Source organism: Protopterus annectens, chromosome 3.part0, assembly GCF_019279795.1.
Source record: "Protopterus annectens isolate FY-2018-M chromosome 3.part0, PAN1.0, whole genome shotgun sequence".
NCBI classification, from domain to species: Eukaryota; Metazoa; Chordata; order Ceratodontiformes; family Protopteridae; genus Protopterus; species Protopterus annectens.
Genome location: NC_056731.1, coordinates 393,570,060 through 393,592,167, shown reverse-complemented (window position 1 = coordinate 393,592,167; position 22,108 = coordinate 393,570,060). Strand labels below are relative to the sequence as shown.

The window sequence follows — 22,108 nt, the reverse complement described above, 5'->3', positions numbered from 1 at the left end:
TACAGAGACTTGGCTAAAACCAGAAATCCATAGTAACGAAATTACAGCACCAGGGTATAACATTATTCGCACAGACAGTATAGGAAAAAGGGGTGGAGGGGTAGCCATACTATATAAAAATCACCTCATCCTCAGACAAATTGACACTACAACCCCAGACCTCAAAAATGTTGAACTCACCCTTGCCAAATTAAAACTGAGCCCAAATAAAGACACCAATATTATTGGATGTTATAGTCCCTCAGGTAACAATATCACCATTGCGGAAAACTTACTAGAATGGATTTCAACCTCCTTTCCCCAAGAAAATATCCTACTAGGTGATTTCAATATAGATTGGCTCAACTGCTCCAATCAAAACCCACTCTTCCACATTAACCTACATGGATTAACCCAAGTTCTCACACGGACAAAAGAACTAAACACCAATCCATACTGGACTGGATACTTGTATCCCACCCATCCCCTCATATCCCTAGCTGGATGTCTTCCTGACATGCTCAGTGATCACCAACCAACATACCTACTGAGAAGTAAAACTCCACTAATTACCCAGATAACTGTACGAGAAATTAGAAATAAAGAACACTTTAACCACAATAACCTTAACAGGGACCTAAAACGTTGTAAGTGGACCCCCCTGAAAGAGTTGGCACTAGATGAAGCAGTCTCATACTTCAATAGAAGTTTCCTAAACCTACTTAACCACCATGCTCCCCCCCAGAACTACCAGAATTAAAATAAAGTATGCCCCCTGGCTAACTAAAGACATCAGAGTTTTCCTCAAAAACAGAAACAAAGTTTGGGCAAATTTTCACAAAACTAAAAAACAAATAGACAAACAAATCTATCTTGAATTACGCAACAAGGCCAAAAAGCTTATTAAAGCAGACAAAATCTACTACTATCAAAATATTCAAAACAAACACGCTAATAACCCCCAAAAATTCTGGGCAGCAATCAACCCTGTTTTACAACCAGGTAAAACTTCCACCCTCTCACCCAATACAAGAAACAACCCCGACAACATCCCCACCCAATTTAAGAAATACTTCACAAAACCCATCCAAACCCTAGCTAATAACCAAACTAACTCTACTCACCCCACACCAACAAATATAACTATACCATATGAAACAAAAGATAACAGCACCCACTTTAACTTTCACCCAGTTTCAACAAAGACCATACAAAAACTTCTCCAAAAACTCAAATCCACCACCCTGGCCACTGATTACCTTCCCAATGAATATCTACAGCTAGCCGCAGAAGTTATTGCCTACCCTGTTTCTATCCTTATTAATAGATCCATCTCAGAATGCGCAGTACCCCATTTATGGAAAATATACCACTGCACAAAGGAGGCAACTCCTTTGAACTCAAAAACTATTGGCCTATAGCTATATTATCCCCCCTATCAAAAATCCTTGAGAGGGTAAATCGTACACAACTGATGAAATATCTGCTAGACAACAAACTACTATCTATGCAGCAACATGGCTTTAGACCCTTCCGCAGCACCACCACTACACTCGCATCATTCAGTAACACCATAAACCTTCACAGAAATAATGGTCTATTTGTTTCTGCTACATTCTTACATTTATCTAAAGCATTCGACATGGTTAACCACACAAAACTTCTTCACTCACTCACTCACTCACTCACTCACAACCCTAAACCTCAGCACCTCTTCTATTTCATGGTTCCAGAAACTACAGTTGTGTACACTTACCATAAATGTAGATGTTCGAGTTTATTCACTGTTGCAGTCATCACACTTGGGTTATCTGCCTGTAGGTAGCCCTCAGTCGGCCCAAATACGAGAGACGTAGTATTTCTGCATTGGTTGCTGTTGCTCCAGGACCTATGTCAGGTCGTCAGGGTTATAAAAACAGGCAGCTGATGCCATTACATCAGTTTTTCTTGCTCCAAATGTGAGGAGCCTCCCAAATAGGAAGCTAAGTTATGGTGGGGAAAATGCCCCAAATGTCAGGAGCCCCCCAAATAGGGAGCTAAGTTATGGTGGGGAAGACACCACCAGTAAAAGGTAAATACCAATACCAGTACCCCAGAAGGGATGAGTAATAGGCATACAGGAGAGAAAGAGAGAGACACAAGGGGGCTGGAGGGAGGGAAACCAGGACTGCAACAGTGTATACACTAACATCTACATTTATGGCAGGTGTGCTATCCATTTGGAAATTGTTTAGAAATGGCCTTGCCCTCTGCCCCTGGTGCAAAGCTGACTATTAACAGGACTAAGCCCTTCAAGAAATCTGACCAATCATGGTAGAATCTGAGCTGTCTATGCACATCCAAGGAGTGTATGATCCTTTCCCCTTTATTTTGAGGATTAGGGAAGAAGGTTGGCAAATGGATAGATTGGTTGAGAGCCACACTGGATACCACTTTAGGCATAGTGGGGCCTTGTATAGGTGGTGATGAGTGTCCGATACCCTGTAAAACCTATCTGGTTTGGCAGGGGCTGGAGGTAAGGTATCAGGAGCCGTGCAAACATCATTAAATGCATCATCCACAACAGGCAGAACTGGAGGTATAGCTAAGGGCCTATGTTGCGGTAAGTGTAGAAAGGTCCTAAGCCTTTTTCTTGAATCTGAGAAATCTTGTCCCTGCCATTGGAATTGCTCTCTCATGGCATGTAAGGTTTCCCCAAAGGAAAATTCCTCTGGTGGAGAGGCAGATGGAATAGATTCTTCAGCATCGGAATCTTCATAAGTAGAAAAAGGAGTCTCTGGATGGTCTGTAATGTCTGAATCATCAGAAGAATCATCTGAGGACACTGGCTCTGGGGGCTCTGCTCTAGGTCTCTTTTCTGGAGGCTGAGAGGCCCTGTCTGGGTGAGATTGGGATCCCCTTATTAAAGAGATGAGATCCTCTGCCAGAGTAAGCATTTGAGAACTGGAACTGGGCCTGTGTGAGGGGGGCTTAACAGCCACTGATTTAGCAGTTTTGGCTGCTTTAGCCCTGGCAAAGGCCTTAATAGACATGGCTGCAGGAGGCCTAGCAGCACCACGTGCTGGGGTAGAGACATCCAAAGGGATGGTGTCTGATAATTCTATAGGAACCACATTAGTAGGCAAAACTTCAGAGGCCGATTCAACTAGGGTAGCAGGAGCCTCGGTAGTAGTCATGGATTCGGCTGAAGATTGACCCGTTTGCTCGGTTTCGCCGAAACCGAGACACTCGCCAGTTTGCTTAACCGTGGTTTCGCCGAAACCGCTGACCGCGAGTGTCGGTCTTTTCTTGCGGTTTTAACAATTTGAGAAGTCGGAGGATCCGACGGCATAATGTACGCAAAATCTGAGCGAAAAACTGTTCAGCAACTCGACCGACTCCTAAGCCGCTCGTCGGTTGAAGGAAGCACAGGCTAAACAGGCTGCTACCGTGGTCTGGGCCTAAACAAGGTAAGCAGTAAGAGTGGAAATCTTTATGAGGTATTTGTTTCCCACAAGTTAAACAGTTATTTACTTTTTCTGACATCGGCTGAGGCAAGAAAGAGTCCCCAACGGGTACTTAGCTTTTAGAAGTCTTGGTAGTATTCGTAGTAGTAATCTCTGGATCTGACCGACCGCACTTGAACAGCTTCTGGCGCCACGGCAAGAAAGACTGATGAAAATAGGCCGGCTGATGCCTTTATACCCGAAGACCAGCAGAGATGACGTCGGGTGAAGTGCGACACCAGCCGAGGCCAGACCCAGACTTTGGAATCCGGCCGACCGAAGGGCTGCCTGACGACAGGACAACCCATTTGTTATGACTGCAGATGCATCCTTGAAGGACATCTCCAAGTAGCAGCTTCCAGGATGTCCCTGGTAGGGACTCCCCTGAGGAATGCTGCAGAGGTAGAAGTTGCCCTAGTGGAATGTGTTCTGACCCCCTGCGGGGTTGGTTTCCCATGGTGCTTGTAGCAGAAATGGATGCAGTATGCTATCCATTTGGAAATTGTTTAGAAATGGCCTTGCCATCTGCCCCTGGTGCAAAGCTGACTATTAACAGGACTAAGCCCTTCAAGAAATCTGACCAATCATGGTAGAATCTGAGCTGTCTATGCACATCCAAGGAGTGCATGATCCTTTCCCCTTTATTTTGAGGATTAGGGAAGAAGGTTGGCAAATGGATAGATTGGTTGAGAGCCACACTGGATACCACTTTAGGCATAAATGAAAGGTTAGTCCTAAGGGAAGCCCTGTCAGCATGGAAAATAATGAAGGGTTCCTCAGCCATGAGTGCTTGTAGTTCAGATACTCTTCTAGCTGAAGTGATGGCCAGAAGCAAGGCAGTTTTGCAAGAGAGGAATTTTAACTCTGCTGACATTGCAGGCTCAAAGGGGGGGGGGGGGGGAGTGTGAGCTTTTCCAGTACAAAGGTAAGGTCCCAAAAGCAGGGGTGGGTGCCCTCCTTGGCGGCCTTAAGTTGTTTGCCCCTCTCAGGAACTGTTTGATAAAAGGGTGAAAGGAGAGAGGTGGCTCAGTGTTGTAATGAGCTGAAATGGCAGAGGGATGGATCTTAATGGAGGAGAAGGATAGGCCTCTGTGGAGTAGATTTGTTAAGTAATCCAGGATTTGAGGCAGGAAGGGCAAGTTTGTGTAGTCTCCTTTAGACTGAATCCAGGAGCAGTACCTTTTCCACTTATCAGCGTAGGATTTCCTTGTACTAGGTCTTCTGGCTTCAAGAATGACGTCCAGCACCTGCTTGCTTAGGCTAGTTACTGGGGGAGAATTCCCGGAATAAGCCAGGCTGCAAGATTTTGGGATTGCAGTTGCTGATGCAAGATCTGTCCCCCCTGCTGAGAGATCAGGGTTGGGTCCTGGTGTAGGTGCCAAGGTGGCATCGGTAACAGGCTGCGCAGAAGTAGGTACCAGTGCTGGTGTGGCCAGTCCGGGACAATCAGAACTGTCCTTGGTCTGTCCTGTCTTATCTTGAGCAATACTAGAGAGTAGGGGCAGAGGGGGGAAAGGCATAGATTGAAAGATTTACCCACTGGAAGGATAGGGCATCCACTTTCCAGGCCCTGCTGTGACGAGTCCTGGTGTAGAATTTGCTGAGCTGAGCTGGTGATTGCAGGGGGAGGCAAATAGATCCACCTCTGGGGTCCCCCATTTCTGAATCAGAAGGTTGAAGGTGCTGGGCTCTAATTGCCACTGGTGTGGGTCTAGGAGATTTCTGCTTAAGTCGTCTGCCAGTGAGTTGTTTGCTGGCAGGAACTGAGCTTGCAGATGGAACTACATGTCCAAGGTCATGTTCCACAGGGCCATGTCTAGTCTGCAGACTGGGTAAGTGTTCCCCCCTGCTTGTTGATGTACCACATAACTGTGGTGTTGTCCGTTTTTATTAGCAGGTGCCCTGGTGAAAGTAGGGATCTGAAAGCTGTCAGAGCATGCTGCACAGCTAGCATCTCTTTTTGGCTGACGTGCAGATGAATTTGACATGGGCTCTAGTGGCCCTGAATGCATTTGCCGTTCATGTGTGCCCCCCCAGGCATAGTCTGACGTGTCTGTGGTTAGGGTCTGGGCGGAGAGGGGTTGAGTAAAGGGCAGTCCTTTGTTGTGGTTGCATGCTGCTGCCCACCAAAGAAAATCTGTCCTTAGACAGGGTATTATAGGAATGATGGTTTCCAGGTCCCGAGAATGTTGGCACCAAAGACTTTTTAAGTACCATTGAAGTTTCCTCATATGCAGTCTGGCATATGGAATTAGTAGGATGCATGAGGCCATGAACCCTAGGGCCTTCAGTATTTTCCTTGTGGATAGCTGGGTTCTGATGGCTATTTGAGTAAAATAGTCTGTCAGACAGGCTTGTTTTTCTGGAGTGAGGAACGCCATCTGGGATACTGTGTCCAAGCTTGCTCTCAGGAATACAATCTTTTGACTGGGGACAAGTTTTGATTTATTTTCGTTGATGGTGTAACCCCCAGGGAGGTTAGAAGTTTTTTTTTTTTTTACAAATGTCAGGTGCTGCAACATGATTTCCTGACTGTCTGCCTGAATCAGGCAGTCGTCCAAGTACAGGTAAAATTTGGATATTTCTCTGTCTGCAGTAAGCAATGGCTGGAGCCATCCATTTTGTGAATACTCTGGGAGCAGTGGATAAGCCAAAGGGAAGTGCAGGGAACTGATAATGCATAGATCCTGCTCTGAAGCGTAGATATTTCCTGCATGAGTCCCTTATAGGGATGTGCAAATAGGCTTCTTTTAAATCGAGGGTGACTAACCAGGCATCCTTGGCTAGCATAGGTAGAAGCTGCTGCAGGGTGAGCATTTTGAATTTTGGTACCACTAGGAAGGTGATGAGAATTGACAGATCTAGGATTGGGCGCCAAGTGCCCTCTTTTCTGGGTACCAGGAAGAGTCTGGAATAGAATCCTTGGCCTGTCTATTCTGCAGGAACAGGTTGAATTGCCTTTATAGAGAGCAGGGATTGAACTTGATTTTGTGCCTCTGCCCACTGGTTTGGAGGAAGGTCTGGGAACTCATTTGGGGTTGGCAGTGAGTGGAAATAAAATCTGTACCCCTGGGATACAATGTTGAGGACCCATTGGTCTTTGGTGATGGAAATCCAGTTCTTTGCATAAAGGGCAAGTTTTCCTCCTAGGGGCACACATAGTTGGGCAGAGGTGGGGAGTGGAGTTGAGAAGTCATTGGGAATTCTTTCCGTAAGGGGGTGGCTTAGCACTCCCTGCTTTGGAGGTGGAGGTACTCTACTGCTTAGATCTCTGCATACCCTGAGATTGTAGTCTGGGTGGTCTGTTACCCCCTGGGTCTGGTTTGAGATGGCCTTGAGGGGGCTGGAAAGGACCAATGTTTCGAGGGGCAGTGCCTACTGAATCTAGTAGGCTGTACTTGCAAGAATTCTTTAACTGCCTGCATAGATTTAGCTTTTTCTTCCATCTTTTTAAGAACCTCTTCTGCTTTGGTGCCAGACTGCCCTTGTGCAAAGGAGCATCTAATAACTTTGATTTGACATGGTCTGGCAAGGTCTGTTCCCTAAGACAAGCATGCCTTCTCAGTACAGAACTAGTGACTGCTGCCCTGCAAGATGCTTCTAGGGCGTCAAAACCACAATGCAATGTATTCTTGCTGACTTGGCTTGCAGAATGCATAAGCTCTTGCAATCCTTTGTTTTCTGCAGAGTCTGTAAAGGTTGCTATTTTTTGCTTAACAAGTGCCATAATATGTTGTTGGCACTTCAGCATGTGAAACTGGACAATTCACAGCCCTACTGGCAAGAGTTGCAGAGGTATATACTTTCTTACCCCATCTGTGCAAAGCCCTGGAATCCCTGTCAGAAGGAGTGGGATTCTTAGCTGTAGTAGCTTTGATACCTTTAGGCCCCTGGGAAATGACTTCTGGATCAGCAGTAGGATTTTTGAAAAGGAATTTGTGAGAACCAGGTACTCTGTAGTACCGGTCTGGTTTCCTAAGAGCAGGGGGTAAAGTATCAGGAGTAAGGCTGGATTCCATAAAGACATCATCAACAACTTCCAGGACTAGGATTATTGCTAAAGGTCTATGTTGTGGCAAATCTAGAAATTCTCCGAGTCTCTTTTTGGACTGAGGATAGTCTTGACATTCCCAATGGAAATGCTCTCTTAAGGTATGTAAGGTTTCACCAAAAGAAAAATCCTCTGGAGGGGAGGCAGAGGGAATGGATTCCTCTGCATCAGAATCCTCATAAGCAGATAAGGGCACGTCTTCATAATCAGATACCTCAGAGTCTTCGGACTCTTGGTCTGTTGAAGCTGCAGGGGACTGATCTCTTTTTCTCTTAGCAGGGGAAGGCTGGCGAAGCATAATAAGGTCTTCTGCCATTTTAAGCATTTGATGTTGTGGCAAGGAAGCAGGTGCATGTGCTTTGGTCATTTTTCTAGGCGTAGTTTGTACTCTTGGCCTTAGAAACTCGGTAGTTTTAGACAGAACTGAAGACACGAAAGAGGTCGTTGGTTTGCGTCGAACATCGGTAATGCGAAGAACTTCCTCAGAAGCCAGTGCCTGCACAGCGGCTCCGGACCCAAGGTAGAGACATCCGCATGTTTCATAGCCGAAGAAGAGTCTCGCGGCAAACCAGACTCCGAACGGGTCTCAGTAGAGGTCTGCGAATCCACAGAAGCGGGCATCAGGGGCTGAAAGCACCTCACTGAATACCGGCGAACTGGCGACTAGCTTAACGGAAGTGTCGGCAGTTTTGGACCTGTGCGGTCTTGTCTCTGTCTTTATCCTTATGTTTTTTTCGGAATATCGGTAGTCGGATGGCTTACTGAAGCCATTTCGGAATACGAAGATCGAGAACAAAAGTATTTAGCGACAATAAGGGTCAGATGATGAATGGTTCAGGCACTGAACAAGGCACAAAACCAACAGCGAGGTACGTCGTGGTCTAGGCCTAAACAGGTGACGCAGTAAGCATGAAAATCTCTGTGTGGTATTTACTTTCCACAGGCAAGACCACTTAACAATTTCTGACATCGGTTAGAGCAAGAAAAAGAAATCCCCAACAGGGTACTTAGCTTTAGAAGACTTCAGGATGATTCAATTCGTAAACAAAAAACTCAAGTTAGCGGCCGACCGGCACTGGTGCAAACTGCTTCTGCTTCGGGCTCCTCTGCAAGAAAGTCTGATGTAATGGCATTAGCTGCCTGTTTTTATACCCCTGACGACCTGACGTCAGTCCTGGAGCGACAGCAGCCGACACAGAAATACTAAGTCTCTGGTATTCGGGCCGACTGAGGGCCAGATAACCCAAGTATGATGACTGCAACAGTGAAACACGAAGATCTTCTATCTATTTGGCAGGCAGCAAGCTGTAAAATGGCAAAAACAAATATCCTCCCTGTTTCCCTAGGGCTCCATCTTAGGCCCTTCACTCTTCACACTTTTTACTAATCCACTCCCATCCTCCACACCAAAAGCCTCTATAATTCAATACGCAGATGGCACCACTATATGTGCAGCCCCCACACTAGACCTTCTCTCTCAAACTCAAGAGTCCTCACTCGCCAAAAATTGGTTAACCAACCAACAGCTTATTCTTAACCCAACCAAAACAAAACTGCTCTTCAGCTCTCATAGATCCTTTCCCCTCACTGACAATTTTACTATCACCTCCAACAACACTACTATTACCCCAACCACTCACACCAAACTGCTAGGCGTTGAAATAGATAACCACCTGAAATTTGATCTACACATTGCCCAAACTATTAAAAAAGTTCATAAAAACTTGGACTGCTCTATCGTAACCTCTCAAGTCATGTCAAGATAACAATAGCCAGGACATATCTGCTATCCAGCCTACTCTATGCCTCTCCTGTACTTATTAACCTTCGTAAAACTGATCTTAGCAAACTTGAATCCTGCTAGAACAAGATAGCTAGATTTGCTTCAGAATTTTCCTATAGAACAAATCACTGAGAGTCTCTTAAGAAGCTACATTGGTTAGAATTCCCACTATTACTTCAAACTCAACTCAACTCTCACCAGCTCTTCAACACCTAATCCATCCTCACATCACAACCAGAAAGTGCAGTTGTGTACACTTACCATAAATGTAGATGTTTGAGTATATTCACTGTTGCAGTCATCACATTTGGGTTATCTGCCTGCAGGTAGCCCTCAGCCGGCCTGAATACCAGAGTCTTCAGATTTCTGTGTTGGATGCTGTCACTTCTTCCTTGACGTCACGGGTATAAAACACGCAGACGATGCCACTACATCAGTTTTTCTTGCCCCAGATGTCAGGTGCCCCCACAGTAGGAAGCAATTATATGATATGGTACACCCCCAGCAAAAAGCAAATACACCTGATATAATATATGCCAAACAAGAAAGAAAGGTAGAGCCAGGAGAAGTCAGAGGGCTGGAGGGACGGTAACCAGGACTGTAACAGTGAATACACTCAAACATCTACATTTATGGTAAGTGTACACAACTGTACTATGTTCTTCATGTTTCACTGCTGCAGTCATCACATATTGGTTGATTTACAAAGCTAAGAAGGGAGGAGGAAGTTAAAGAGCATTAGGGCCAACTATTAAGCCCTGCAAGACTGCAGTGGCAAATCCAGCTCTGGATTTAGAAAAGATAGGCAAGTGGTAATACTTGGTGACGGTATGTACAGAGCTCCAGGTAGCAGCTTCTAGGATGTCCCTGGTAGGGACCCCTCTCAGAAATGCCGCAGAGGTAGATGCAGCCCTGGTGGAATGTGATCTTTTCCCCTTTGGGATAGGTTTTCCATGGAGCTTGTAGCAGAAATGAATGCAATGAGCTACCAATTTGGAAATGGTTTGCTTTGAAACAGCCTTCGCTTCTGCCCCTGCAGCAAAGCTAACTAGCAGCTGTTCAGATTTTCTGATAGATTCTACTTGGACAGGACTAAGCCTAAGTACTCTGTGCACGGACAGGACTAAGCCTAAGTACTCTGTGCACGTCCAGAGAGTGCAGTATTCGTTCCCCTTTGTTTTGCGGATTAGGGGAAAAAGTAGGCAAATGAATGGGCTGATTAAGGGCCACAGAAGACACCACCTTGGGCATAAAGGAAGGATTAGTCCCGAGGGAAACCTGTCCACATGGAAACCTGTCCACATGGAAGATAATGAAGGGTTCCACTGCCATGCAGGTCTGTAATTCCGACACTCTTCTAGCTGAAGTAATGGCTAGAAGGAAGGCTGTTTTCCAAGAAAGGAATTTCAACTCTGCCGTAGCAGCTGGTTCAAAGGGGGAAGAGTGAGCTTTTCCAATACAAAGTTAAGGTCCCAGGCTGCAGTAGGAGCTCTCCTGGGGGGGGGGGGGGTCTTAAATTTTTGACTCCTCTAAGGAATTGCTTCAGCAAAGGATGAGAGAAGAGGGGTGGCTCAGTAGTACAATGTGCTGGAATGGCAGAGGCATGAATTTTAATTGATGAGAAGGATAGGCCCTTGTGGAGCATTTCTGTTAAGTACTGTAGAATATGAGGTAAGATGGGCACTGCTGCTGTGCCCATCCCTTGAGCTAGGCTCCAGGAACAGTATCTTTTCCACTTTTCAGCATAGGATTTTCTAGTACTAGGCCTCCTTGTCTCCAGAATGACATCCAGTACCTGCTTACTGAGGGGATGCTAGGGGATAGCTCAAGGAATTAGCCAGGCTGCAAGGTTCAGGGTTGGAAGCTGAGAGTGCAGAATCTGGCCCACCTGCTGGGACAGCAGGGAAGAGATCTGAGGCAGGTGCCATGGTTGTAGCAGTGTCATACTGCGCAAGAGGGGGTACCAGTGCTGGCATGGCCAGTCTGGTGCAATCAGTATTGTCCTTGGCTTGTCCTGTTTGATCTTTAGTAGAACCTTCGAGAGGAGAGGCAGAGGGGGAAAGGCATAAACTGAGAGGCTTTCCCAGGTGAAGGACAGGGCATCCACTTTCCAAGCTTGGCTTTGGGGAGTTCTTGTGCAGAATTTGTGCAATTGGTAGTTTTGAGGGGAGGCAAACAAGTCTACCTCTGGAATCCCCCATTTGTTCCTCAAGAGGTTGAATATTTTGGGTTCTATTTTCCATTCGTGTGGGTCCATGAGATTTCTGCTTAGGTCTGCCAGTGAATTTAGTTTGCCAGGCAGGAACTGAGCTGCAGGTGTGCTTGGTAGCTCAAGGCTGTGTTCTACAGAGCCATGGCTAGTCTGCAGAGAGGGTACGAGTGGGTCCCCCTGCTTGTTTATGTACCACATAACTGTGGTGCTGTCTGTCTTTACCAATAGTTCTCCTGGAAGAATACGGTCTTTGAAGGCTGTCCGAGCATTCTGTACAGCTAACATTTCTTTTTGATTGCTATGCAGGTGCATCTGTTTCGGGTTCCATCTGCCCTGAATGCACTGCCCTGCGAGCCCCCATGCATAGTCTGATACGTCTGTTGTTCGGGATTGGGATGCAGGGGGTAGAGTGAAAGGGAGTCCCTTGCTGTGGTAGCAGGCCTCTGCCCACCAAAGGAACTCTGTCTTCATACAAGGAATGATAGAAATCATTGTTTCCAGGTCTTGAGAATGTTGACACCATAGGCTTTTTAGATACAACTGGAGTTGCCTCATATGCAGTCTTGCATATTGAATTAGTAAAACGCAAGAGGCCATGAACCCCAGGGCATGCAGTATTTTCCTTGCAGATAGCTGGGGTTTTGTGGCCAATAATTTGAAGTAGGTTGTCAAATAAACTTGCTTCTCCAGAGTGAGGAATGCCATCTGGGAAGCTGTGTTCAAGCTTACTCCCAGGAATACAATCTGTTGGCAGGGTACTAGGTGAGATTTCTTTTCTTTGATGGTGTACCCCAAAGAGGTTAAAAGTTTTTTTACGAATGCCAGGTGTTGTAATAGCAAGTCCTGGCTTTCTGCCTGAGTAAGACAATCGTCCAAGTATGGGTAAATTTGAATATTTCTTTGCCTGCAAAATGCAATGGCTGGAGATGGACACTTTATGAATACCCTAGGCGCAGTAGATAAGCCAAAGGGAAGTGCAGAGAACTGATAGTGCATGGAGCCTGGCCTGAAGCGTAGGTATTTACTGCAAGATTCCCTTACTGGGACATGCAGGTAAGCTTCCTTTATGTCTAGGGTTGCCAGCCAGGCATCCTTGGCTAGCATGGGAAGAAGCTGTTGCAGAGTTAGCATTTTGACTCCAGGAGTTGTCTTTTCGGGGTACCAGAAAAGGTCTTGAATAAAAACCTTGTCCCTTTTGTTCTGCTGGGAAAGGTTGAATAGCCCCGATATTGAGAAGAGAGAGAACCTGCTGTTGGACCTCCTCCCACTGATTTGGGGGTTGGTCTGGTCAACCATTTGGGGTTGGTAGTGTGTGGAAGTGGAATCTGTATCCTTGGGAAACTATGTTATAACCCATTTGTTCTGAGTAACAAGTTCCCAGTTTTTTGCATCCAGGGTGAGCTTTCCTCCTAAGAGAGCAGGTAGTTGAGCAGGGCTTGCAAGGGTTAAGGTTAAGTCATTGTGCCATTTTTCAATAGGGGGGTGGCTTACTACTCCCTGCTTTGGAAGTGGGAGCCCCCCACTGTTTATGTCTGTGCATAGCCTGAGACTGTAGCCTAGGTGGTCTGTTGTTCCTGGGTTTGGACTGAGAAGGCCTAGAAGGGACTGGAAAGGACCAGTACTTTGAAGGCCAATGCCTACTGAATCTGGGATGCTGCACTTGTAGGAAATTAACAGTTTGCATAGATTTAGCTTTTTCCTCCATCCTTTTGAGGACTTCTGCTTTGTTGCCAAAATGGTGGTCTTGGTTCAAGGGAGCATCCAGTAATTTAGCTTTTACATGATCTGGCAAGTTTTGTTCCTTAAGCCAAGCATGCCTTCTAATTACAGACCAGTGACAGCAGCCCTGCAAGATGCTTCTAAAGCGTCAAAACCACATTGCAAAGTATGTTTACCAACTTGTTCTGCAGAATGCATTAAATCCTGCAATTCTTTGTGTTCAGTACAGTGAGGAATCAACATCATTTTCTGTTTAAGTAGCCCCATAACATGCTGCTGATACTTTAACATATGAAACTGGCAATTTAAAGCCATAATGGCCAAAGTAGCAGAAGTGTATACCTTCTTACCCCTGGACATGACTAAGGAAGACACAAATAACAGGACAGGTCAAGCCTGAAAAAGTATTTTGGGTCTATAAAAGAAGCTTGGCTAGGCTTGCAATGGTCTGCAAGTAGACTGCATGGCACTTGCCTTATGAACCCAAGGATATTTATAGGGCTCTATTCAATGATCTCGAATTGAATAATAGGAAAATATTTTCTGAAATCACTTATGTTTCAAATGGACATTTTATTTGAGCAATTTCTGCTGGAAATGTTGCTCACTGCAAGTCTTCCACTCAAAAATCTGAATACTTCATAACTTGGTTTGTGAGTTATATTATACTCATCTTCCTCTTCAGTTTTCCTACCAAAACTATCTAGCCATTTTTTTCTACATTACGTACATGTGCATGAAGTATAAATAACACATTTCTGTAGCTGTGACCAGCCATTTTGAAAACAATGTGATATTATAGCAATAACCCACACCTGGGTGTGGGTAATGCTGGATTTACCCACGGTTGGTGTGGTTTGGTCACGAGGGCGAATCTCCTTTGCTTTTTTTAAAGCTGTCTCGCTATGTTAAACCCATTTAACATAGCGAGACAGCTTTGAAAAAAAGCAACGGAGAAAGCAAGATCTCCGTTGCTTTTTAAAGTGTCTCGCTATGTTAAAGGAGTTTAACATAGCGAGACAGCTTTAAAACAAGCAACGGAGCATCTCTGTTGCTTTTTTTTTAAAGCTGTCTCGCTATGTTAAAGGAGTTTAACATAGCGAGACAGGTTGTAAAAAGCAACGGAGATCTTGCGTTCTCCGTTGCTGTAAAAAAAAAAAAAAGGGTTATACTAATGGAAAAGTCTGGGTGACCGGACCTTTTTCCATTACTATAACTCTGATTTACAACGTGCTCGTTGACCAATCAGCGTGCACGTTTTGGAATATTAATGGGGGGGGGGTCGTTACATAACGCACTATTCCACAGTTTCCTCTATTAACTTTAGCAGACATTCCATGTGGTCTTTTGCTCATTGGACTGTGCTTTGCCAACAGCATGCTTGGGTCTTCTGCAAGAAGGATCAGTAGCCTGAACTCAAAGAGGTTCCTTCAAAAAGTTCTTCTGAGCAACAATGAAAGCTGCAAATAAATCCTTGTAGCTGCTGCTCATACTCCTGCTTTCTCACCACAAATACACTTTACAGCAAATTTCTACTAAAAGTCAGATCTGAACACATAATTAGGGCAAGCCATTTCCTCTGGACATCCACATAAGCATTGCCCAACAACTTCAAGACACCATATTAGGAAGATTCACATCACACTTTCAAATGAGCTCATAACTTTGCTCAAATTCCAAATAAAATCTACCATAGGAAGAGTACAGTCTTTAAACAATACCATCAAACAATGCATATGCCCCTTATGGTTGGATGTTGCTTCTTCCTTAGAAAGATTAGCAAGTATGTCAATCGATTTATTCAAACCTCTAACTTGGCTCAATTCCTCAACAGGTATTTCTAATACTGACTCAAAGTCTGGCCCAAAAATGGAAGACTGCCAGAGCTTGGCTATTCTTTTGCATATCATTAATGCATCTTGGAACTCACAAGCAAAAGGTTCCCTCAGGTTGATATTTGAATGAGGGTCCTTCTGTAGTGAGTGTTCGTGTCCCCCTTATTTACCCAATGCATTTGGGGGGGGGGGGCTCCAATTTCCTCTCACCTTCCAAAGACACACAAAATGTTGCCTGTCCGGTGCGAGTCAGTGTGCAATTTGCTAAAGACTGGCATTGTCTCATGTATGAGCTTCAAAGCTTTGCATCCACTGGTCACTGGGATAGGCAGCACAGTCTCTACAACCCTGTAAAGGATAAGCAGACTACTGGGGAAACGGATGGATGGAAACACTGCCTTATTCCACCAAAACCTGGTGCCATAACTATTCTTTGCTAACACTTGTTTCATTATGCACAAAATAAATATGTAATGCAAAAAAACACTTTTGATGAAAACAGCTTTGCTTTAAGACTTCCTCTGTAAACCCTTGACCGCAAACACTGAAAACAAGTTCAGACTGAAAGCAGTATATAGCAAAAGTAATAATGTCCCTCCTCGAAACTTTAGCTTCTGTGATGGACATTCCATAGACATGCTTGCACTCAGATGGAACGGGTTCCAATTATGCGATCGAAAATCCCTTTAGGCGAATACGAAGACGTCGAACTGTATTGCGTGAAGTACGTAAACCCCGAACGGTCAAAACCGCGAATTTTGAAATGTCGATTTGTTTTGGTTGGCCCATCTGCGGTACAGCTCCGTAAGGTAAGTGTGCGATAGATAGGACATTAGTGTTAGGATTAGGGTTAAGGTAAGTGCATAGATAGGATTAGGGTTAAGGTAAGTGCATAGACAGGTACTGTATGGAAGAGTTAGTGTAGTGTTAGGTGTAGGGTTTTTTAAGTGTATGTATGTGTATTATTTATTTTGTTTAGGTATATGTCTGTAGGGGATGTGTGCGGTAGTTACGGACCTTAGGGTTAGGGAGGGGTTAAGGAGAGTGCATAGATAGTTGTGTTTGTGGGGTTTAGTGTAGTGTTGGAGGTAGGGTTTTGGTGCTTTAGTTTAGGTTAGAAGTAGGGTTTGGTTAGTGTATGTATGTGGTTTATTTATTTTGTTTGGGTAGGTAGTATGTAGCGGGTGTGACAGTTCGATATTTTTTTTCTCGCAGTTTAGTGTGTTCGGGATTTTTGTGGTTCGCGGTACAGGGGTCGATGTTTTGGTATTCGCACATAGGGTTTTTCGCTTTGCTAATATAGACCCAGATGAAACAAATGTATTAAAAGCCCACACATACAAAAAAAAAAAATTTTAAATAGTTTGTCCCAAGTATTTCAAATCTGATCACCTCAACATTAATTAAATCGGACTCTCCTACTTACTTTATTTATATATTTGTTAACTGGGCAAGTACAGTGGTCTGAAGATCCTTCTTAGGCATGACCTGGGCGTAAAGTCATGTGAATATAGAAGCAAATTGCTACAGGTAAGTAACAGACATTACAAACTCTAAAGAAAGCCTGAGGAAAGAAAAATGGAAGCTTACTTTATGTTAGAGAGTAAAATATGTGTGTATAAAATAGTTAAATAAAGAACTAATCAATTAAGGTGAAAATGTTTCATAAGTGAATAAAATGTTAAAAAAATAAGGAAGATGTATGAAAACGTGAGCAAGAGTCTTTCTAGAAATGATAAATTCAAAAGCATGCATTCATGGTGATAAAATGCCAACAAAAAGAGAAAGGCACTACATACTTTGTACAGAGTGCATGTATAATATGTATTTTATTAGTAACCACGTACATAATATCATGTATCTGTTGTTTTTATAACCTCAAACCAGCTCTGAGATTAACACGTATATATTGCATTTTGTCATTCACTCTGTATATAATGTTATATACAGTGTGACAATGTCATTTTGCTAGTACAAGGTTCTGTGGCTCGACTTACTGGTGTGGATCATATTGTGAACTTTTTGGTGTTGTTCCACACGGGAGGTACGTTATACTATATATGATGCGTTTACCTCTGGCTCAGACTGAAACTGGCATCCAAAATGATCAATGCTCTATCCTGGTTAAATTCAAAATAAAATATATCGTAAATCAAACAGCAGTACTGAGAGGTAGGTTTACCATGACTACTCAAAGCAATGACATTGCTAGTTCTTTTTGGTGTGCTTTTTCAGGGAGTTCCTGAATTCCTTGAGACTGGTACTTGACCTGATGTTTTTAGGTAAACTGTGCCAGCATTCAGGTGCAAGTTTGCAGTAGGTGAGAGATCACTTTCCAAGAGTGTGAGGAGGATGTTCTGTGCTCCAGAGGGAGTAGGCTGAATGTTTAAAAGTGCAGGAACTAATTAAGTGGAGAACTATACAGTTCACTTGCAAATTTGTAGGCAAGGACATCAATAAGAAAAAGTCTTTAACTTATACAGGGAACCATATACATTTTGTTATGTCATGACAGTCATGTTTCTGTAATGAGAGCCAAGACATACAGATAGAATACTCTGCTTTCTGTCTTTTGGAAGAAGTGTACAATTTGAGGAAAATGCAAGGCAAGCACTGGGAAGGGATATTCAAACATGGCATTAGAAGGTTAACTGCGAAGCTTGTCTAGCTTTAGTTAAAAGATGAGACTTTGTATGCTGTTTTAAGCCAAGCACTTTTCAACAAAGGGAAGTAAAGAAAGACTCATCTAGGTTACTGCAAAGGTATTTCTGTAGGAATACAACCCAAAGTTGTTGTTAATGGGTCCAAGATCTGGGACGGTAGAACACTAATGTAATCCTTCTTTGCATCACATCATTACTATGGTCCATTTGGGTTAAGTCATCATAAAAACTGTGCTGAGACGAAAGAAGGAGCCATCTAGTTTTAATTCCCATGTTTCATCAACAAATACAGAGCACTACAATTAAAACAAGCTTCTCCTTACTACCAGTGGTGTGCAATCTTCCAGCCACTATACTTCGAGATATAGGTTAGAGATACAGGTGTGTGCAGGTACAGGGGAATTTAACACCCTCGCAACTTTTTTTTTTTTTTTGGTTATAGCTAATGTGCAGTATCTGTATTTTTGTTTCAAGGGACAGATCTGGCCATTCTAAGAAAACAACAGAAGTACAAATACAAAAACACTTTAGGGTATGAACATGCACATTATCTAACCTTACCTGTAGAAAGCAGGCCGTTTCATAGAGCTGTTCAACAATACTGTCACGTATTGCAAGATTACCAGTGTATGCATAGGTTATGATGATCTGTAATGTTGCAGCATCAACATTCCTTAAATGTACATGCGTCTGCTTGCTTTCACTCAATCCGCTCATAAACATGGCCCTGAAAAAGCAAGTAGTTAATGACTACAGTGTCCCACCAACCCACTCCTTTCTAGTCATATCAAACAATTTTCAACAGACCTGTGATTCACAATGCTCTTTAGATACAATTATCACTGAATATAATCAACTTGTGCAAATGAGGAATTCTGTTAATACAAACATGATTAAGAGAACAATATAGTTTTTCTGCTCTATGGTTTCAGCTACATACTCTACAATTTGTTTTCACTTAAACATTACTTGTATCTAACAAAGCTGTTGTATTATACATCATCTGTCTGCAAAGGCATGTTTGCCTGACAACTGAAAAAGTACAGTTGTGTACACTTAACATAAATGTAGATGTTCGAGTGTATTCACTGTTACAGTCATTACATTTGGGCATCTCAAATGGTGTAGTGGTATGTTGCTCTGACTATAGTATACAGTGTCCTGGGTCCATGAAGTTTCTGCTTAGTCCATCTGCCAGTGTATTTAATTTTCCTGGCAGGAATTGAGCTTGAAGGTGCACTTGGTAGCTCAAGGCTGTGTTCCACAATGCCATGGCTAGTCTGCAGAGGGGGTAAGAATGTGTACCCCCCCTGCTTGTTTATGTACCACAACAGTGGTGTTGTCCATCTTTACCATTAGTTGTCCTGGAAGAATGTGGTCCTTGAAGGCTGTCAGAGCATTCTGTACAGCTAACATTTCTTTCTGATTGATATGCAGGTGCATTTGACTTGGATTCCATTTTCCCTGAATGCACTTCCCTGCCAGGTGAGCCCCCATGCATAGTCTGATGCGTCTGTTAGGGTTTGGGTGGCAGGGGGCGGTGTGAAAGGTAGTCCCTTGTTTTGGTGGCAGGCCTCTGCCCACCAAAGGAACTCTAGGCGTAGGCAAGGTATGACAGGGATTATTGCTTCTAGATCCAGAGAATGTTGACACCATAGGCTTTTTAGATACCACTGTAGTTTCCTCATATGCAGCCTTGCATATGGAATTAGAAGAATGCAGGAGGCCATGAACTCCAAGGCTTGCAGTATTTGTCTTGCAGATAGCAGGGTTTTTGTGGCCACTTGTTTGAAGTAGGTTGTCAAATGAATTTTTTTCTCTAGCGTGAGGTAAGCCATCTGGGAAGTTGTATTCAAGCTTGCTCCCAGGAATATGATTTGTTGACAGGGTACCAGGTGAGATTTATTTTCGTTTATGGTGTACCTCAGACAAGTTAGAACCCTTTGTACAAAGACCAGATGATACAAAAGTATGTCCTGGCTTTCTGCCTGAATTAGACAATCGTCCAGGTATGGGTATATATGAATATTTTCTTGCCTGCAAAATGCAATAACTGGAGCTAGGCACTTTGTGAATACCCTGGGCGAAGTAGATAAGCCAAAGGGCAGTGCAGAGAACTAATACTGTGTGTAGCCTGCTTTGAAGCAAAGGTATCTTCTGCAAGATGTCAAGGTATGTTTCTTTTAAATTTAGTGTTGCCAACCAGGTGTCTTTGCCTAGCATAGGAAGCAACTGGTGAAGAGTCAGCATCTTGAATTTTGGAATCTCCAAAAAGGTGTTTAGAGTAGACAGGTTCAGGATAGGACGCCATGAATGGTCTTTTCTGGGTACCAGGAAAAGTCTCGAGTAGAAACCTTGTCCCTTTTCCTCTTCTGGTACCAACTGACTAGCCCCCATGTGGAAGGTACCTGTTTTGGGTCCTCTGCACACTGATTTGAGGGTAGGTCCGGCCACCCGTTTGGTGCAAATAATCAGCCCTTCCAAGTCTGGAACCCAGAACACTGTATACTATAGTCAGAGCAACATACCACTACACCATTTGAGATGCCCAAATGTAATGACTGCAACAGTGAAACACGGAGAAATTTACTTTTCCTTATATGTACTTAGATACAATGGAGGTAGTCAATCTGCAGTGCAAATATTTGCTAGTAATTAATGTTTCAAGCGCCCTAGGAGTACAACAAACATATAAGGAGGAGGTAAACCTGACTGCAGATGCTATCAAAGCGGATATCTACATTATTGAATTGTACAAAGGAAGTAATACTATGGGGATCATGGATGCATCCAGAGTCATAACAAATGGGCATCCTCATAGCACTGTAGGGAGGAGTATAAAAGGATATTTAACTATGGTTTGGTAGGCAGTGTAGTCAAGCAGTGGCAAACATAGTATAAAAGGGAAGCCAAGGCAAAATAGTAATGCTTGGCAGGACAGCTTGAGTAGGTCAAGGGAAGTTTCAATCGATTGCAAACAAGCAGTCCTCGTTAGAAGGCTGTAGTAATGGGTGCAAAATACACTAAGCGAATCATGTATTGTCTTTTTGTGGAATTGGTTAGAATCTTTGGATTAACAGTATCATTATGCAATTTGTGGTCTTATGTTCTGCCCTGTAGAATGAGGCCTTATGTCCCTTCTGTGGCATTTCCCTGGAAGGGAGAACAATTATTTTCTGCTATTTTTGTGAGCTGGGATTGTCTAGCGTAGGAAAGCTCTTACTCACCCTTTCTGCTTGCATTTTCCCTCAAAGTTTGAAAGGTGTTCTGCTGTTTTGGTAGATATTCAAGTAGTATTCTTCTGTTCTGGATACCCATCCAGAAGGAAGGTAGTTCTTAGTCCTCATGTTTGTCTGTCTAATACTGGTATTGGAATTGTTGCACTGCCATTAAGGATTGGTTCATGACCTCCTCCAGTGGAAAAATAGGAATTAGTTAGTAGCTTAGTCTCTTCCAAGTTTAGAATTGAAGGACTGCTGTTGCTGCTGGTTAGTTTGGGTGATAGATGTCAATCCTTCTAGCTGGAGGTAAATCCAAGCTGGTAATGGTGGTTTCCTTGGGTTTACATCTGGTTCGGTTTAATGAGGAACTCTCTGAGTTTTTCTATGGAATTTTCAATTCCAAAACTGTATGAGGCTGTGGTAGGCAACATGTATCTTAGTGGAGGGAGTAGGACAGGCCTGATGCCAAAACCAGGTTTGACAAAAGGTTTCGGTGAGGCAATAGCTGATTTTCCACATCTGAGATGGAGAATGCATCAGGAATATTGAAAGGTTTATTCGCCTTTGACTCTAGAATGTCTGGCATGAAGTATCTGCGTGCTAGTCTTCCTCTTTGTTTGTCTCAGTTCCTTCCCTCTCCATTAGCTGCTGGCTGTGTGATTAAAGGTCTTTACTTTTACGGTACTTTGATATGGAGACATGCTACTGTATTTAGAATTCTAGTATGTTGCAGGCGTTGCAGTCAGTTGCAGTTGTTTTACTGCATGATGTATGATAGTGGAGTTGTTATGAGTCCTGGGCCAGTACATCAGGGTCAGTTGTATCCTTGGTTAGTTTATGTTCTCAGTTAGTAGTTTGTTGTGAGTCTAAGTCAGAGGCAGGAATGCAGTTGCTGTTATTTTTTTTCCAGTTTTTTTTGGTGAGTCCACTTTTCCATGCTAGTGGGTGGGATGTCCTTGTGCTAGTACCTTTTTTGTTGAAGTAGAGGTGGGGATGATATATGCAAGGTCTATGGAATGGCATTCCGAATTGGTGATTTCTAATCTTGCTAGTGTCGGTGTCACTTCCATCTGTAATATTGGACTTTGGTGATGCTTTTGCTTGTCTCCGGCAGCTTCCATTCATCCGGTGGTTTTCTTTATATACTAACTGAATGTTGT

General features: G+C 43.6%; 1 protein-coding gene across 1 annotated transcript in view; it reads right to left on the bottom strand.

Moving 5' to 3' along the window:
• KBTBD2 (kelch repeat and BTB domain containing 2) overlaps positions 1 to 22,108 on the bottom strand; it is a 395,624-nt gene that overhangs the window by 32,862 nt on the left and 340,654 nt on the right. The window contains exon 3 of the mRNA XM_044064844.1: positions 18,289 to 18,454. Within this exon, the coding sequence (XP_043920779.1) occupies positions 18,289 to 18,454 (166 nt within the window). The remainder of the gene's footprint in view (positions 1 to 18,288; positions 18,455 to 22,108) is intronic.